This window comes from Rhinolophus ferrumequinum, chromosome X, assembly GCF_004115265.2.
Source record: "Rhinolophus ferrumequinum isolate MPI-CBG mRhiFer1 chromosome X, mRhiFer1_v1.p, whole genome shotgun sequence".
Classification (NCBI taxonomy): Eukaryota; Metazoa; Chordata; class Mammalia; order Chiroptera; family Rhinolophidae; genus Rhinolophus; species Rhinolophus ferrumequinum.
Window position 1 is genome coordinate 50938209 of NC_046284.1, and position 19396 is coordinate 50957604.

General features: G+C 39.5%; 1 protein-coding gene across 1 annotated transcript; it reads left to right on the forward strand.

Annotated features, from left to right (window-relative positions):
• Positions 1-14166: 14166 nt before the first annotated feature.
• Positions 14167-17400, forward strand: LOC117024642 (thymosin beta-15A). The gene is made up of 3 exons (XM_033110028.1): positions 14167-14232; positions 15696-15812; positions 16977-17400. The coding sequence occupies exons 2-3, from the start codon at positions 15713-15715 to the stop codon at positions 17012-17014; spliced, it is 138 nt and encodes a 45-aa protein (XP_032965919.1). The 5' UTR covers positions 14167-14232; positions 15696-15712; the 3' UTR covers positions 17015-17400.
• The last annotated feature ends 1996 nt before the right edge of the window (positions 17401-19396 follow it).

Genomic DNA, 19396 nt, shown 5'->3' on the forward strand with positions numbered 1-19396 from the left:
CTGTTTTCAATGCCATCCAAGTCCCAAACGGGCAATGTAAAGGACCCATGATGGATGGCTGCACACGTAGTGGATTGCTTTATATGTCAGGAACAATGAGATTCCGCTGCCTTTATAGAGAACAGAAGAAAGCCTGCTCTTTTTCTGTAGGGAGATATTTCCTCATCCCTCAGGGTTTCTCACTGCAAACGTGACCTTGAAAAGTGGCGCAGGTAAAGAATCGTCAGGGACTTGCATTTTTGGTATAAACAGCAAAAACATAACAAGGATGCTCAGGGCCCATGGTGGACTATCTCTCACAAAAATACTGCATTCGGCATAGGAAGACTTCAAGTCAGTATGTTAGTAATTCTTCTCAAATTAATCCATAAATCCAATAACATTCCAATCAAAATATTAGCAGGCACATTTTTGTGGAACTTGACAAATTGATTACAAAATTGAAAAAGACGTATATGGAAAATTGGTATATGAAAGATGTGGCTTTGTAAAGGAGTAGAGAAAGGATAATTTAATAAACATTATTGACAATTTGTCTCCCTTATGGAAAATTGTTATATGAAAGATGTGGCTTTGTAAAGGAGTAGAGAAAGGATAATTTAATAAACATTGACAATTTGTCTCCCTTATGGAAAAAAATCCAATTTCATGCCTTATACAAAATAAAGTCTATATGTATAAAAGACCTAAAGTACACAATCAAAAATTTAAAACCAATTAGAAATATAGACAAAAATCATAATCTCTTCAAAGTAGAGAAGAATTTCCTAAATAAAACCCAGAACACAAGTTTTGAAGGAAAAGATTAATACATTTGATTATATGAAAATCATATAATAAAAGACATAAGAAACAAATTTAAGGTCAGAAGACAAGCAATAATTGGTACAAACTTTTTGGAAAATTAGCTGGCTGTGTCTACTAAAGCTGAACATACGCATGTCCTATGACCAGCAACTCTACTTCTCTGTATATGTCCAAGGAAAATACATATGTATGTTCACTAAAAGACATGTATAAGTAAGCTCATAACAGCACTATTTGCAGTAGCCCCAAATTGAGGGGGAGAAAACCCCAAATGTCCATCAACAGTGGAATGAATAAATAAATTGTGGTATACTCATGCATTAAAATGTGGTACAGAAAGCAGAACAAATTAACTACAAATACACATGACAATATGGATAAATCTCAAAAACATAATGTTGAACAAAAGAAGCCAGACACAGAGGAGTATATACCAAATGATTCCATTTACTTAAATTACAAAAGAGGCAAAACTAATCGCCAAAAGGGGGGTCACCATCCTTGGGCATAGGCACTGAAAAGGGACATAAGAGAAGCCTCTGTGGGAACTGGTCATGTTTTGTGTCTTGCTCTGGAGGATGGTTATACAGATGTCATCATTTTGTGAACATTTATCAAGATGTACACATGATATATGTCGATTTTTCTGTATGTATAACGTACTTAAATAAAACATTTTGAAACTCTGCCTAATAGGATTCTTTCTTTTATATGTGGCTCCTACCAGTTGAGTTGCTTATGTACTAAACATTGGTTTTTTTCCTCAAATAGGTTTATTCTAGTTACATTTATTATTATAGGAATGTGGAACATTTTTTCAAAATACATCACAAACCCATAATTAGAATATAGAATATGTAAAGCACCCATAAGTAGCAATACTGAAAAGACAAACAAAAGTAAAATGGGTAAAGGATACAAAAAGACAATTCACATAAGAGGAAATACTTATGGTCAGAAAACCTATAAAAACATGCTGACTTCATGAAATAATCTGGGAAATGCAGATTGAAACATTAGTGACATGCTCATTTTCACCCATTAGATTGGTCAAAAGAAATATGAAAATATTTATTTGCAAGAATGTGGGGGAAATCGGAACTCTTCTACAGTGCTGATATGTGTGTAAATTGGTGCAATTACTGTGGCAAGCTATTTGGCAATGTCTAGTCAGGTTGAAGATGTACATGCTCTGTCATTTAGCAATTTCACTTATAGGAGACATATTTATAGAGTAATAGGAGGCTATAACAAGAATGTTAATTGTAGCATTATTTATAATAGAAAAAAGGAAGCAACTTAACTGTCTACAAGAACCAGAGGACATAAGTAAACTATGGCATATGCACATAATGGAATGTTACACATTGGTTAAAATGGATATATGTATATATATATATATATATATATATGGATATATATATATATATATATACATATATATACACAAACACATATGACCAGGAGGTGGGCTATTTCCCTGCGTCCCACGGCTGATTTCTCCTGCCAGGAGGGCGGCCAGTGGGCCCTAGGGCGGACAAAGAACACAGACTCCATACCTGGGCCCCTCATCCCCGCTCTTCCAATCCTACCCCCGCCCTTCCAGAGACTTAAACTGGACCCTGAACTGAGGAGTAGTGTCAGATTACAGAGGAGCCGAAGTAGTGCTCAGGCTCTGGGAAGCCTGACAGGCAGCCCTGACCCAGGGAAGAGGCCGGGAAGAGTGTCATTTTGGCTGGGCTAGGAGAGAAGAGACTCCTCCACCCTCAGACACCACCTTTTCTGGCCTGCAGGAAGAGGGTGACGAGTGGTTGGGCTGGGAGAGAGAAGACCCCTCCATCCCCAGCCCCCACCCTTTCTGGCCTGCCTAGGGCGGGGCAAGTGCAACTGCAGAGACACTCCCAGGGATCAGCAGTAAGGCAGACACAGCTCTGGGCTTTCAGCAGCTCAGAAATCTCCTGCCCGCACCCCCCGATACACACACACACTGAGGAAGTGCCCTAAGACTCAGGAGTACTGGACACAGGGCTGGTGGTGCTACTCTCAGTGTGCATATGTGCAGGCAAGGGCAGAAACTGCACTGACTTTGTAAAAACTATCATCCAGACCCCTCAGGCCCACGCATTTAAATCTACAGTCCCAAAGTCACACTGGGCACCAGATGACCGGCTCTGCCTGCGCAATAAGCAGGGGGCTCTTTGGTACAGCAGAGGACAACCTGGACATTATTTAGTGGGCTTAAGCCAAGTTGGCACTGCTTTTTGTTTTGCTTTGTTTTGTTTTGTTTTGCTTTGTCTTTATATTTTTGATATCTTTCTCTGTGTCGAGTGGGGTTTATCGGGTGTTTTTACATGTGAATGTATTTGATTTTTTTCTTTGTTGTTGTTGTTGCTGTTGTGCTTGGTGATTTGCTTTGTTCTGAAACTGCCCTACCAGGGCCCAGCTTAAGAGGCACAAGATTCAACATATCCAGAGGCCAACTCCAGACCAAACCAGAGTCCTACCGGGTTTGACCTACAAGTCACACAGCCAGAGGGAATTCTCTGCAGGCACTAGAGCCCATAGAGCCCAAACCACATTTAAGTGGTCAACCCTAACGCAGCACAACGCCCTGCGGTGGGCAGAACCAAGTCTCACAAAGAGTCAGCCTAGGAGTTAACCCCACCTACTCACAAGCAAAAAGCAATTAAAGATCTTCTTGAACAGGACAATATACACAACACGAGAGTCATCTTTGTAGCACACGCAGAGGAGAAGAACAACGTAGTGCAAGTCAAATATAAAGGACACATACTACATAAGATAACCTAGCAAGAACTAAGAACTCTAGGGGATCTACCTAATACATCAAGCAAACACAGTCATCCAGAAAGGGGAAACAAAGATACACGTCCCAAATAAAAGAACAGAAGAAACCTCCACAACTGGAACCAAATGAAGCAGAGGTAACCAACCTTTCAGAGACAAAGTTCAGAACACTGGTGATAAGAATGTTTAAGGAGCTTAGAGAAGACATAAAGAAGGATGTAGAAATCATAACGAACAACCAGTTAGAACTAAAGAACACAATTACCGAAATTAAGAACTCACTTGAAGGAATTACCAGCAGGCTAGATGAAGCAGAGGATCGAATCAATGACTTAGAAGACAAGGTAGCAGAGATCACCCAAACGGAACAACAGAAAGAAAAAAGAATAAAAAACAATGAGGATGGCTTAAGAGACCTCTGGGATAACATCGAGCGCAAAAACATGCGCATGATAGGAATACCAGAAGGTGAAGAGAGGAAGCAAGGGATTGAGAACATATTTGAAGTAATAATGTCCAAAAACTTCCCCAACCTGATGAAGGAAACCAACATACAAGCCCAGGAAGTGCAGAGAGTTCCAACCAGGATAAACTCAAACAGGTCCACACCAACACATTATAGTTAAAATGGCAAAACTTAAAGACAAAGAGAGAATCCTAAAAGCAGGAAGAGAAAGACAGAGGGTTACATACAAGGGAACTCCCATAAGACTATCAAATGACTTTTCTACAGAAATATTGAAGGCCAGGAAGGAGTGGCAGGAGATACTCAAAGTGATGGAAAACAAGGCCTACAACCTAGATTGCTTTATCCAGCAAGGCTATCATTTAAAGTTGATGGAGAGATAAAGAGCTTTCCAGAAAAAAATAAGCTAAAGGAATTTATTACCACCAAGCCAGCATTGCAAGAAATACTAAAAGGACTTCTGTAAATAAAAGAAATATCAAAACAACCTAACTACAAATTTAAAAATGGCAATAACTATGTACCTATCAATAATCACTTTAAATGTAAATGGATTAAATGCTCCAATCAAGAGACATGGGGTCGCTGACTGGATAAGAAAGCAAGACCCTTGTATATGCTGTATACATGAGACTCACCTCAGAACAAAAGACACACACAGGCTGAAAGTGAAAGGTTGGAGTAAGATATTTCATGCAAATGGAAATGAGAAAAAAGCTGGAGTTGCAATCCTTATATCTGACAAAATAGACTTTAAAATGAAGAACAGATTTAAAGATAAAGATGGGCACTATATAATAATAAAGGGATCGATCCGACAAGAGGACATAACCCTAGTAAACATCTATGCACCCAACATAGGAGCACCTAAATATATAAAACCGGTACTGGCTGACATAAAGACAGAGATCAACAGTAACACTATCATGGTAGGGGACTTCAACACACCTCTGACAACAAGGGACAGGTCTTCCAGACAGAAAATCAATATAGAAACAACAGCCTTAAATGATACATTGGACCACTTGGATTTAATCGATATTTTCAGAACATTTCACCCCAATGCTGCAAAATACACGTTTTTCTCAAGCGCACATGGAACATTTTCCAAGATACACCATATGTTAGGCCACAAAACAAGTCTTGATAAATTTAAGAAAATTGAAATCATACCAATTGTCTTCTCTGATCACAATGCTATGAAATTCGAAATGAACTACAGGAAAAAAACTGGAAGACACACTAATTCATGGAGGCTGAATAACTTATTACTAAATAATGAATGGGTCAAGCAGGAGATCAAGGAAGAAATCAAAAGATATCTCGAGACAAACGAAAATGAAAACACCACGACCCAAAATCTATGGGATGCTGCGAAAGCTGTCCTAAGAGGGAAATTCATAGCTTTGCAGGCCTACCTAAAGAAACAAGAAACATCACTAATCAACAGTTTAACTTCACACTTAAGGGATTTGAAAAAGAACACCAAAATAAGCCCAAAGGGAGCACAAGGAAGGAGATAATAAAGATCAGAGCAGAAATAAATGAAATAGAAACCAGAAAAACAATACAAAAGATCAATGAATCCAAGAGTTGGTTCTTAGACAAGATAAACAAAATTGACAAACCTTTAGCCAGACTCATTAAAAAAAAGAGAGAGAGGACCCAAATTAATAAAATCAGAAATGAAAGAGGAGAAGTGACAACAGACACCGCAGAAATACAAAAAGTTTTAAGAAGTTACTACGAGCAACTATATGCTAACAAATTTGACAATCTGGAAGAAATGGACAATTTTCTAGAGGAGTACAACCTTCCAAGGCTAACTCAAGAAGAAACAGAAAACCTGAATAGACTGATTACCACCACGGAAATTGAATTACTAATCAACAATCACCCAACAAACAAAAGCCCTGGACCAGATGACTTTACAGGTGAATTTTACAAAACGTTCAAAAAAGAATTATCACCTATTCTCCTCAAGCTCTTCCAAAAAATCTAGAAGGAAGGAAGGCTCCCAAACACTTTTTAAGAGGCCACTATCACCCTGATCCCAAAATCAGACAAAGACATTAGAAAAAAAGAAAACTACAGGCCAATATCCCTAATGAATATACAAGCAAAAATCCTCAACAAAATATTAGCAAACAGAATTCAGCAATACATTAAAAAGATCATACACCATGATCAAGTGGGATTCATCCCTGGTATGCAAGGGTGGTTCAACATCCGCAAATCAATTAATGTGATACAGCACATTAACAAAATGAAAAATAAAAATCACATGATCATATCAATAGATGCAGAAAAAGCATTTGATAAAATCCAACAGCCATTTATGATAAAAACCCTTAAGAAAGTGGGAATAGAGGGATCTTATCTCAACATAATAAAGGCCATATATGACAAACCCACAGCTAACATCATACTCAATGGGGAAAAGCTAAAACCATTCCCCCTAAGATCAGGAACAAGGCAAGGTTGCCCACTATCTCCGCTTCTATTCAACATAGTGCTGGAAGTTCTAGCCATAGCAATCAGACAAGAAAAAGAAATAAAAGGCATCCAAATTGGCAAGGAGGAAGTAAAATTATCATTATATGCAGATGATATGATACTATATATAGAGAACCCTAAAGACTCCACCAAGAAGCTATTAGAGCTGATAGATGAATTTAGTAAAGTAGCAGGATACAAAATTAATATTCAGAAATCAGTTGCATTTGTATATACCAATAATAAAACATCAGAAGGAGAAATTAAAAAAACAATCCCATTTACAATTGCTCCAAAGACTATAAAATACCTGGGAATACATTTAACCAAAGAAGTAAAAGATCTGTACTCAGAAAATTATAAGACACTGAAGAAAGGAATGAAAGAAGATATAAATAGATGGAAACACATATCATGTTCATGGATAGGAAGAATTAATATAGTTAAAATGTCCATACTGCCTAAGGCAATATACATATTCAACGCAATTCCTATCAAACTACCAACGACGTTTTTTACAGATATAGAACATATAATTCTTAAATTTATATGGGACCATAAATGACTCCGTATAGCCTCATCAATCTTGAGAAATAAGAACAAAGTGGGAGGTATAACAATACCTGACTTCAAATTATACTACAATGCTACAGTAATCAAAACAGCATGTTACTGGCATAAAAACAGACACATAGATCAATGGAACAGAATAGAGAGTCCAGAAATAAATCCATACCTGTATGGCCATTTAATCTACGACAATGGAAGCAAGAATTTACGATGGGGTAAAGACAGTCTATTCAATAAATGGTGCTTAGAAACCTGGACAGACACATGCCAAAAAATCAAGCTGGACCACCTCCTTAAACTATATACAAAAATAAATTCAAAATGTCCTTAAGACTTAAATGTAAGATCTGAAATCATAAAATACCTAGAAGAAAATATAGGAAGAAACTTCACAGACATTACCCGGAGTAAGATTTTTACTGATATATCCCCTCGTGCGAGGGAAGTAAGAGAAAAAATGAACATATGGGATTACATCAAACTAAAAAGTTTTTTCACAGCAAAGGAAACCATCAATAAAACAAAAAGGGATCCTACTGAATGGGAAAAGATATTTGCCAATGATATATCTGATAAGGGATTAATATCACAAATCTATAAAAAAAACTCACTCAACTCAACTCTAAAAAAATAAACGACCCAATTAAAAAATGGGCAGAGGACATGAAGAGACATTTTTCTAAAAAGGACATACAGATGGTAAACAGACATATGAAGAAATGCTCAACCTCACTAACCATCAGAGAAATGCAAATAAAAACCACAATGAGATACCACCTCACCCCAGTCAAAATGGCTATCATCAATAAATCAACAAACAACAAGTGCTGGCGCGGATGTGGAGAAAAGGGAACGCTTGTGCACTGTTGGTGGGATTGCAGATTGGTGCAGCCACTATGGAAAACAGTATGGAGGTATCTCAAAAATCTGAAAATGAAACTACCCTATGATCCAGTAATTCCACTGCTAGGTATCTATCCGGAGAAATCCAAAACTCCAATTCAAAAATCTTTATGCACTCCTAAGTTTATTGCAACACTATACACAATAGCTAAGACATGGAAACAACCGAAATGCCCATCGGTAGATGACTGGATTAAGAAAATGTGGTACATTTATACAATGGAGTATTACGCAGCCATAAAGAAAAAAGAAATCTTACCATTTGCAACAACATGGATGGATCTAGAGAACATTATGTTAAGTGAAATAAGTCAGACAGAGAAAGATAAGTACCATATGATCTCACTTATATGTGGAATCTAAAGAATAGAATAAGTGAATGAACTAATCAGAAACAGTTTTGGAGACAAAGAGGAAAAACTGAGGGTTGCTAGATGGGCGGGAGGGGTGGGGGTAAAGGGGAAGGTGAGGGTATTAGAAAACATCAGTAACCACAAGATGGCCACGGGGTTAGAAAATTAATCTGGGGAACGTAATTTAGTGGTTACCAGAGGGTAAGGGTGTTGGGGGGTAGGAGATGAGGGTAAGGGGGATCAAATATGTGGTGATGGAAGGAGAACTGACTCTGGGTGTTGAACACATAATGTAATTCATAGATGATGTGATACAGAATTGCACACCTGAAATCTATGTAATTTTGTTAACAATTGTCACCCCAATAAATTTATAAAATAAATTAATGAAAAAAAAATTTCTGAAGTAAACATAAAAAAAGATATCTATATCTTGATATATAGATATATAGATATCTATCTATCTATCTATCTATAGATATATATATCTATATATTAAGATATCTATATCTATATATATATATACACACACACACACACACACAAGGGAATATTACTCAGCCATAAAAAAGAATGAAATCTTCCCATTTGAGACAACGTGGGTGGATCTAGAGGGTATTATTCTAAGTGAAATAAGTCAGAGTGAGAAAGGTAAATACCATATGATCTCACTTATATGTGGAATCTAAAGAACAAAATAAATGAACACACAGAAACAGACTCAGATACAGAGAACAAACTGATGGTTGCCAGAGTTGGGTAGCTGGGTGAAAAAGATGAAGGGATGGTAATTAGAAATTCATAGTTACAAAATAGTCATGGGGATGTAGAGTATAGCATAGAGAATATAGTCAATAATATTGTAATAACTAAGTATTGTGCCAGTAACTAAGTATTGTGTCTACTGATCAGCAGTAGACTGATCAGGGGGATCACTTTGTAAATTATATAAATGTCTAACCATCATGCCGTATACATGAAAATAATATAAAATAATATTGCATGTCAACTGTAATTGAAAAAAAAATTTAAGTCAAAAAATTAAGGGACAGGAGAGGTATAGAGTGATTGACTGGCAGCATGAAGGGCCCACATGAGGTCCATGGTCATGAATTTAAACTGATATTAGCCATGTGGTGTGTATTTTCCCCCAGCCAGGTTTAGCTGTGTGGATTTAGGCTCCTTGATGTGTATTTGAACTTCACCAAAATTATGATTTTTCCGGGGAAGCAATACAAAGTGAGAGAGGGGCAGGAGAGTGGAGGGTATATGTAAAGGAGAGATTATAAAGATTAAGCATGACATTTGAGCTAGGGAAGGAGGGGAAAGAAGTCAATAAGGGAGCAAGAGATGGTGAAAATCTGGTAGAGCCAATGGACTGGAGATTCTGGTGAGGTTGAAGAATAATGGGGTCTGGGTACAAAAGGAAGTTATCTGGAAAAAGAGAAGGTGATTGCCATAGAGAGGGATGTTTGAACTTGAGATTATGGAAGGGCTGCTATAATTGCTGTGACAAGGCCTACGGTATAGTCATACGAGTGAGTAGTTGAGGTGGGATCAAGGGCAATGTCATACAGGAGAAATGTTCAAGGAACTGATTAAGATAGCATGTGAGAATGATCATTTTTTAGCTCACCAGGAATTAAGATAGTACTTCTACCATTGAGAATGAACACATTCCAGGAGGTGGAATCTTTGAGAAGTATAGGGGATAAAACTGAAGGTTGGTAGATGACAACAGTGAGGATCAGTTGGTGACAAGCTATCAAAAGCTGGAAGTTTTCAGGGAGGTGGGAGAGCAATGGTCTAAAGGGAGCAATGAGAAGCAAGGATGACATTTACCCAAACTTCAGGCTCTGTGGTACAATGGTGGTAAGAGAGAAATCATCTCCTCTTGAGTGGGCTTCAGGGGACACAGAATCCTCAGGGAAGAGCCTGGTTTCTGTTAGGGGAAGACAATGAAGGGCACATTCAGAGAAGAGATTGAGGATATGAAGAATTATCGAGAGGGCATTGTGTCTGAGGAGTAGGGGAGGGGCTCGTGAAGTAAACTAAAGAGGGGATGTGGTCACAGCCTTATTGAGGTTAGAATGTGGTAGTTGAGGGATGTCTGGGGATCTTGGGATTCTTGTGGTGACTGGTACAAATGGGGATAAACATCATCATTGGATGAGTTCTGATGGATTCAGGGCAGGTAGGGGCTGCAGGATTTTGAAGCTTGGGCTAGGGAGGGGGAGGGAATTGGGGCTTCCTGTCAACCCCCAGTGATGTGGAAGTTCAGTCATACACCCATGGCACTGGTTCACACAATGCTACATATTGCTCCTGGGAGCAGAGATCACATAAATCTGTAGTGATAGAAAAATGGGCTAGAAACTTCACTTGACATTCAGGATACAACTACTGCTGGGAAGTGGGAAGCTGAATGAATGGCCTTGGGGCCCGAGGCAAGGATGCCTCGATTTTTCTGTAATGTTTTTATTCCTAAAAGAAGAAAAAGTAAATATAACCAAATGTTAACAATATTCAAATCTGAGTGGTGAAAACACTGGTGTTTATTATATTTAATGCCTGGGACATTGTAGGTACTTGATGAATATTAGTTTTTTTTTTTTTTTTTTTAAATGTTGAATCTCACATTTATTTAGTTGATAACACTTGTTAAGTCATGAGTAGTATGTACGAGTATTTTTTTTTTCCTTTTTTTTTTTTTTTGAGAAATAACATTGTATTAGTTTCAGGTGTACAAAATAATATTCCGATGTTTGTATATATTGCAGAAAGATACCACAGTAAGTCTAGTTAACAACCATTACCACACATAGTTACAAAATTCTTTTTTTGTGATGAGAACTTTTAAGATTTACTCTTAGCAGCTTTCAAATATACTATACAATATCGGTAACTATCGTCACCATGCTGGACATTACACCCCCAGGACTTATTTTATAGCTGGAAATTTGTACCTTCTGATCCCCTTCACCCACTTCACTCACCTCTGGAAACCAATCCAGAACAATATGTTTATTTTTTTTATTTTTTTATTATTTTTTTTTTTTTACCCAACTCATTTTTTTTTTATTTTTTTTTTTTCATTTATTTTTTACTTTTTAACATTTTTTTTTTTAATTTATTGGGGTGACAATTGTTAGTAGAATTACATAGATTTCAGTTGTGCAATTCTGAATCACATCATCCATAAATCACACTGTGTGTTCACCACCCAGAGTCAGCTCCCCTTCCATCACCGTACATTTGATCCCCCTCACCCTCATCCCCCACCCCCCAACCCCCTTACGCTCTGGTAACCACCAAATTACGTTCCCCAGATTAATTTTCAAACCCCGTGGCCATCCTGTGGTCACCGACTGCCCTCCAATCCCCTCACCCTCCCCCCCACCCCCCACTCCCCCCGCCCATCTAGCAACCCTCAGTTTTTCCTCATTGTCTCCCAAACAGTTTCTGATTAGTTCATTCACTTATTCTTTTCTTTAGAATCCGCAAATAAGTGAGATCATATGGAACTTATCTTTCTCTGTCTGACTTATTTCACTTAACATAATGTTCTCTGCAAGAATGTACGATGGAGTAATGACAGTCTATTCAATAAATGGTGCTGGGAAACCTGGACAGACACATGCAAAAAAATGAAGTTGGACCACCTCCTTACACCATATACAAAAATAAATTCAAAATGGCTTAAAGACTTAAATGTAAGGTCTGAAACCATAAAATACCTAGAAGAAAATATAGGAAGAAACTTCTCAGACATTACCCGGAGTAAGATTTTTACTGATATACACCCTCGCGCGAGGGAACTAAGAGAAAGAATAAATATGTGGGATTATATCAAACTAAAAAGTTTTTTCACAGCAAAGGAAACCATCAATAAAACAAGAAGGGATCCTACTGAATGGGAAAAGATATTTGCCAATGATATATCTGATAAGGGATTAATATCACAAATCTATGGAAAACTTACTCAACCCAACTCCAAAAAAACAAACGATCCAATTAAAAAATGGGCAGAGGACTTGAAGAGACATTTTTCTGAAAAGGACATACAGATGGCAAACAGACATATGAAGAAATGCTCAACCTCACTAACCATCAGAGAAATGCAAATAAAAACCACAATGAGATACCACCTCACCCCAGTCAGAATGGCTATCATCAATAAATCAACAAACAACAAGTGCTGGCGCGGATGTGGAGAAAAGGGAACGCTTGTGCACTGTTGGTGGGATTGCAGACTGGGGCAGCCGCTATGGAAAACAGTATGGAGGTATCTCAAAATTCTGAAAATGGAACTACCTTATGATCCAGTAATTCCACTCCTAGGTATCTATCCGGAGAAATCCAGAACTTCAATTCAAAAATCTCTATGCACTCCTATGTTTATTGCAGCACTATACACAATAGCTAAGACATGGAAACAACCAAAATGCCCATCGGTAGATGACTGGATTAAGAAACTGTGGTACATTTATACAATGGAGTATTATGCAGCCATAAGGAAGAAAGAAATCTTACCATTTGCAACAACATGGATGGATCTAGAGAACATTATGTTAAGTGAAATATTAGTTTTTGAATGAGTCTGCCTTTCTCTTAAAAGTTTCTCCAACAGACAAAATTCTCAAATTAACGCAATGTGCTACAAGAACATAGAAAAGATAATGGAGAGAGATGGGGGAGGCTTGAGAAATCCTTGTAGAGAGTGATTGGTGATCTATGTAGAACTCTACCACCATACATGAGCCATATGGAAAATATGGGGTGAAACTAAAGACATAGCCCTACTCCATTTTACCTTAATGCTCTAAGGTTCTGGGTGAGTATCCAGAAAATGACATTGAAGATTTAGTCCTTTCAAGTAACTACTGGATCCTCACTTTTCTCCCCCAACATAGACACTGGGTGGTGCTGCTATCCGAAACATCTGCTCTACCATGGATTTACTATTTCAATCTACAAACAGGTACGTATTTATCCCGTGTCCCCTACAGGCCAAGCAAAGTACTAGGGATCGGGATATAAAGATGAATAGCTTCAGTAGATTCTCGTCTGATTATCTTAAACTGGCTACCACCATGTCCAGTGGGTGAGAAAATCGAAAATGTGACTTTTACATAGGAGAGCAGCACTGTCACATATATGTCCGCCTGTGGGAATGAATGAACCTGAACTGCCACCGTCTCCATGAGCACCCTTCCTCCATGACCTGGCCAAAGATTAGAACAGATAACACAGCATCGCTTCCAAACCATTGTTTGGTGGTTGCCCCATATTTAGTCTCCTATGTCTGTAAAAAGCCAAGAGAGCCTGACTAGGGCTCATTCAGCTTGAATCTCGGAGTTCAGACATTCAAAGCTAACTGGGCAAGAAGTGGCTGTTTATTGCAGAGGCCTCTATTATAGTGGAGGAATGAATATACTTGGGAAGAAGGGAAATGGAACCTCCTGACAAAAATAGCAGGAGATTCGAGGGCGGCCTGCCAGCGATCTATCCCTGGGCAAATCAGAGAGGGCTTGGACTGGGTCTGGGGACGCGGGTCCGGTATGGCGTCATCAAAACCCTGATGCAGGGTTAAGGTCCTGAGTAGAGGCGAGACAGTGGACACAGGCCTGCAAGGCTAGAGCGGAGGGAGGGGCGAGGAGGCGGGCCTGGGTTCCCTCGACCAACCAGAGAGGTCTGGGGCAGGGTCATGGGCGGGGCCTGCCTCAAGGCTTATAACTGCAGGGTTCCGCGCGGGAAGGGTAATCTCGGCCAGTGTGCGGAGCGGCCTTAGGTCAGCCAGCTGCCTTTCACCGGTCTTCAAGCCTTCAGGTGAGGACGGGCGGCTCCCCTGGAGCCAGAGGGCTGGAGGCTAGAGGGCGCGGCGGACGCGGGGCGGGGACTGTCTGGCCTTCGGCAACTGGAGGGGCCGGGTTGGGACTGGCGTTTTGGATCTGCGCCTCCTGGCTAGTCCGCGCCTTTGTCTTCCTCAGCGCCGCCTTCTGCGCGCGATGCCGAATCCTCCCGAGTTGGTCCGGAGACCTGAGGAGGCGGTCCGCAGAGCGACTTGTCCGCTGTGGCTTCAGGTCCCAGGCTGTGAGGACTGGGAGCTTGGGGACCTTCTGGAATGGGCCCTTGGTGGCTGGCCCTTCGCTCTCTCCCCTCCCATGGCCGATAGGTGAGGATGGGCGTCCGATTAGGATGATAGTTATTTTAAAATATAAGCAAAGTGCTGCCAACAAACTGGCCTTTGCGCCAAGCCCTGTTATTTATTTGAAGTCCCTGTTTCTCACCTTTGGAGATTGGCGTCTGATCGCTGGTCATAGGAGGGTCTTAGGGTGACCTCGAGGGAAAGGAGGTATATTCGGAACTTCTGGCTGCTTGGGGCCTTGCCATTCTACCCTGGGCACTAGATGTGCATTAAAACCTCCAGGGTGGGGTCAGGCACGCGCATGAGAGCTCTGCTCTCCGGTCTCTAGGGTCTCCTATTGTCTCTTCGCGACAAACCGAGTGGTCACAGGGCACCTCATCTCCTAGCTTCATCTCCTCGCCTCTCCCTTTGTGGAGAAAACGCACTGAAATAACATAAAAATCAACTCTATTTAGTTTTATCCTTTTCTGCTGAAGTCCTTGGTCTGATCCTAATTAGCTGTGTCTTCTTACAGTGTTTACAAACCAGTGCCACAAGGAGCTATTATGAGACATTTAATTAGTTATAACTGGATTAAATACCTTCCTCTCTTATTGTAGCCCCTTAATCTACTTTCTTTGGGCAGATGAAATAGATGGAAATTAGTCCAACTTAATCTACCATTTTTTGTGTGCTGCTTCCTACCCTCCAAGAAAAATGCCCCCCCTTCCCCAAGTAACTGCATACAAAGTGAAGATGCTGAAACAGTGCCATCTCCTGTGACAAATTCATTAACTGGTTAAACCCAGTCCTTATTTTTCTCTTCTATCTCTAACTGCTCTTGTGCTTCTATCACCTCCATTTTACCTTTGCTGTGATTTTAAGAGTCAGACATATTGGCTGGGGATTTCTAGAGCATCTTGGTTTCTAGTGCATCCTAATCCAATTGCATTTACTGCCTATCAGAGATGGGGTAATGATGTGGAATAAAAAGTAATCTAATAAAAACATGATTTTTCTAAGGTCTGTTGCTGTTTTCCTGTTGAAAATCAACAGGTAAAATACACATTGATATTCAATGTGAGAATTTTAATTTTGGCTGTTACTCCTCAGTGTGATAATAGTTCCACCAGATAAGGTTTGTTATTGTTTTTTCTTCCCCCCGTCTTTCTTTTAGTCAAGATGAGTGATAAGCCAGACTTGTCCGAAGTGGAGAAATTTGACAGGTCAAAACTGAAGAAAACTAACACAGAAGAAAAAAATACTCTCCCCTCAAAGGAAAGTAAGTCATGTGGGCTTTCTAGTTGAGACAAACAATGGTGAAAATTGATACACTTAGTAAATAAATGCTTTTAGTAAATGTTGCCATAAACTGAGTAATAGAGTACCAATGTATTTAATGCAACATTTAAAAATATTAAATAGTTGCCTTTTTTTTAATTTATTGGGGTGACAATTGTTAGTAAAATTATATAGATTTCAGTTGTACAATTCTGTATCACATCATCTATAAATTACATTGTGTGTTCACCATCCAGAGTCAGTTCTCCTTCCATCACCATATATTTGATCCCCCTTACCCTCATCTCCCACCTACCACCACCCTTACCCTCTGGTAACCACTAAAATAGTTGCTTTTTTACTTGGCTTATATAAGTAAGTGGTTCTCACAAAATAGGCCCTAGTAGTAATGGGGGAATTAAAAAAACTTTAGTAATTTTTGTTGGAAAATTACTAAAAACCACATTTAAACTGATCTTGGAATATTGGACTTAGGATTGAAAGCATCTTAGTTTTGTCAAATTTTTAGCTATTGGGCATTTTTCTGCATCTAGCGATATGGGTCTGTGATCTCATCTGTAAGAAGCCTGGCAAACTGTGGTTTTGGCCTTCTCTCACTGACCACGAGAAGAGGTGGGAGGATCAATTTAGATCTTGGGTATACTCAAGTCTTCCAGGGATCAATGGATCAGTTTTTCCCTTCAGACTTACACTGTGCTGAAGAAACTCCAAGCCAAGGGGCAGGTTTTATCATGTCAGCATTGTTTGAAATTTCCAAAGTTAGTAAAAATTGTCTGAAAGGGCATAACTTCATAATTATTCATTGTATAGCGATAGATAAACCTGAAGAAAATACTTGACTTGCTCCTCATTCTCAAAATAACGATTAGGAAAATGACAGTATAAATCTACCTCTCAAATAGGGGGAAAAAAAACCCCACAGTTCATGTAGAGTCTGATGAACGTTCAGGTGATTAATGCATGTGTGCATGCATGCACACACACGACTGAGGATTTGTGGTTAGTGCCTTGACATTCTAAATTTAAAGCAGGTATGGCAGCCTCAGTGACTTGGCAAAGAGCTCTTTTGGAAGAAACTGAACTTACTTAGGAAAATGCCCTCTTAATGATTGTGTGTGTGTGTGTGTTTATGTTTTTTCCCCAGCTATCCAGCAGGAAAAAGAGTGTGTTCAAACATCGTAAAATGAGGATCTTCTCCCAGGAGCAAATTTCAACATTGCCTGAGTGTCTTAGTTTGGGGCTTGTTTTTTGTAAACCTTTGTGTTGTAGAGATTTCAGGCATCTTCTGATGTCTTCTCACCCATACTCCCTGGCTAAGGGGTAGCCAGTGTTCCTTTACATACATTTTTAAACTTTCCATTGTGCATAAATTCCAACTGGCAGATCTGTCGATACTCTCACCATTGATGACTTTTGTATGGGTAGTCCTTGCACCTCCTATTGGATAAGCCACTTTTACCCTTCTGCAATGGATGCCTCCATTGCTCCATAATCTTCATGAAGTTGCATGCTTTTGCAGCTTCTCACAATTTATTTTCATTTCTAATGTAGCAATAATATAATAAATATAATCACTATGTTAAGGCTCCTGTGGTTCATTCGTGGTAGTCTTCTAAGGAAGTACACAAGGGTACTCTTTTCAGCCAAAAAAAAAAAAAAAAGGCACAAGAAAGCTACGTTAGCAGATTCGTCACATGGAAATGGCACTTTTCTTTTTAGATCAAGTGGGTACTGACTTGGGAAGGCTAGGTGATTTTCTGTAGAGTAGAAATCATAGAATTTGAGAACCTTTGGGAGAAGAGGTCACGTGGACTAGCCCTCTTATCTCAAAAATGAAGAAATGAAACCACAGGTCTGAAGTGACCTAAGGTGAGTAAGGGCTAGAATTTTAGCTAAACTCTCTTGGTTTCTAGAAAGTGATTTTCAGCTTAATGGGAGGGGACACCCAAGACAGATTGGATAGGGAAGAGGGGCAGGAGGCACTTGCTAACACACTGCAAAGCATGTGACTTTTTCTACTGAGCATAAACTCAGATATCTAATACCAGCTAATGACCCACAGCACTGAACCTCTCTGGTCTAGTTCTTGTCCTGAACAGAATTCATTGTCTTATGAACCAAGTATTTTTGGTGTTCATGGTGACCATAAATGCTATGGACTGAATTATACCCCCCCAAGAAAACATTTAAAACTCTGAACCCACAGTGGGACTGGATCTGGAGACAGGGTATTTAGGAGGTAATTAAGGTTAATTGAGGTCATAAGGGTGTGGCCCTAATCTGATAGGACTGTCCTTAGAGGAAGAGGAAGAGACACCAGAGATTTCTCCCCACTACCACCAGCCATGTGATGGCACAACAAGAAGGTGGTGATCTGCAAGTCAGGAAAAGAGTTCTCACCAGAAACTGACCCTGTTGGTCCTTAGCCTGGGACTTCTATCCTCCAGAACCATGAGAAAATAAATTACTATTGTTTAAGACACCCAGTCTGTGGTATTTTATTATCGCAACCTGAGCAGACTAATACAATAAGGAATACATATGAATAGGTAAGTCCAGATCCCTGCCCTAAACAACACTTTTATCACTTGAAATTTATAAGAACCAATCACCTACATAATCCCACCAATTAGACATGTTGGCATTTGAATGTATAACCATCCAGACCGGTCTATTAGTATTCATATATTTTCCTACAGAAAGGGTTATGCTGTCCATATCTATTTGCAATCTCAACTATTATCTTACTACCCATTTCTAAGGGCTGATATCCTTAAGTAATTACTAGGTTTACAGGAAGTGGAAGCTGTTTTCTCTGCAATAGCATAAACTTCCATAAGCAAAACAGCAGGTGGGGCAACTGATCAAATGTCAATGAGGTGACACAATCACAGGTCTTAGTGTAGCCTGAAGATTTGAGATTTGGAAGTCACCAGGTTAGTCACCAATACCTTACTTCTTGCCTGAACAATTATCCAATAGAGTCACTCAGCCCCTTGCTTTGACAGGATGGTTCCACTGTGTCCAAACCTGTCTTCCTGTACCTTCAATCCAATAGTTCTAAGACTGTATGCTGGGGATCCACACAGCCTAATTAATCTCTGATCCAGTATTTGAAGTCAACTGTTGGGTACCTGCCTCTATAACTCCAAGTTCTCTTCTGGTGACACTTCCCAGATCCTTTGGATCCAAGTTATATGCATGGGGAACCATCCTGTTTGCTGATGTGCTCAAGTTTGCTCATGATCAGATCTCTTTGCATGCTGATGCCATCGTCTAACACATTTGCTCTCCTTTCAGAATTGCCATTTGCAAATTTGAGAAAGATACTGTACATCCATGACAGAGTCAGCAACCTCTGCATTTACACACTAATCCAGCACAAGATTAGACTCATTTCAAAGGGCCTGAAGAAAATAATGAACATTGCCAGGTGAACTGGGGTTGAATAATAACTCCCATTGTTCAGTTGCATCTGCTAAACATTCTTTTCATAAACATAGTGATTCCATCCTGAGCAGTGTAAGTGTTAAACTGAGCTGTAGCAGATGAGGGTTACATGGT

Excerpts from the sequence above, each read along its gene's own strand:
- LOC117024642 (XM_033110028.1), top strand. The coding sequence starts at position 15,713 with ATGAGTGATAAGCCAGACTTGTCCGAAGTGGAGAAATTTGACAGGTCA. Across the intron at positions 15,813-16,976 it reads TACTCTCCCCTCAAAGGAAA|CTATCCAGCAGGAAAAAGAG; the intron begins GTAAGTCATGTG and ends TTTTTTCCCCAG.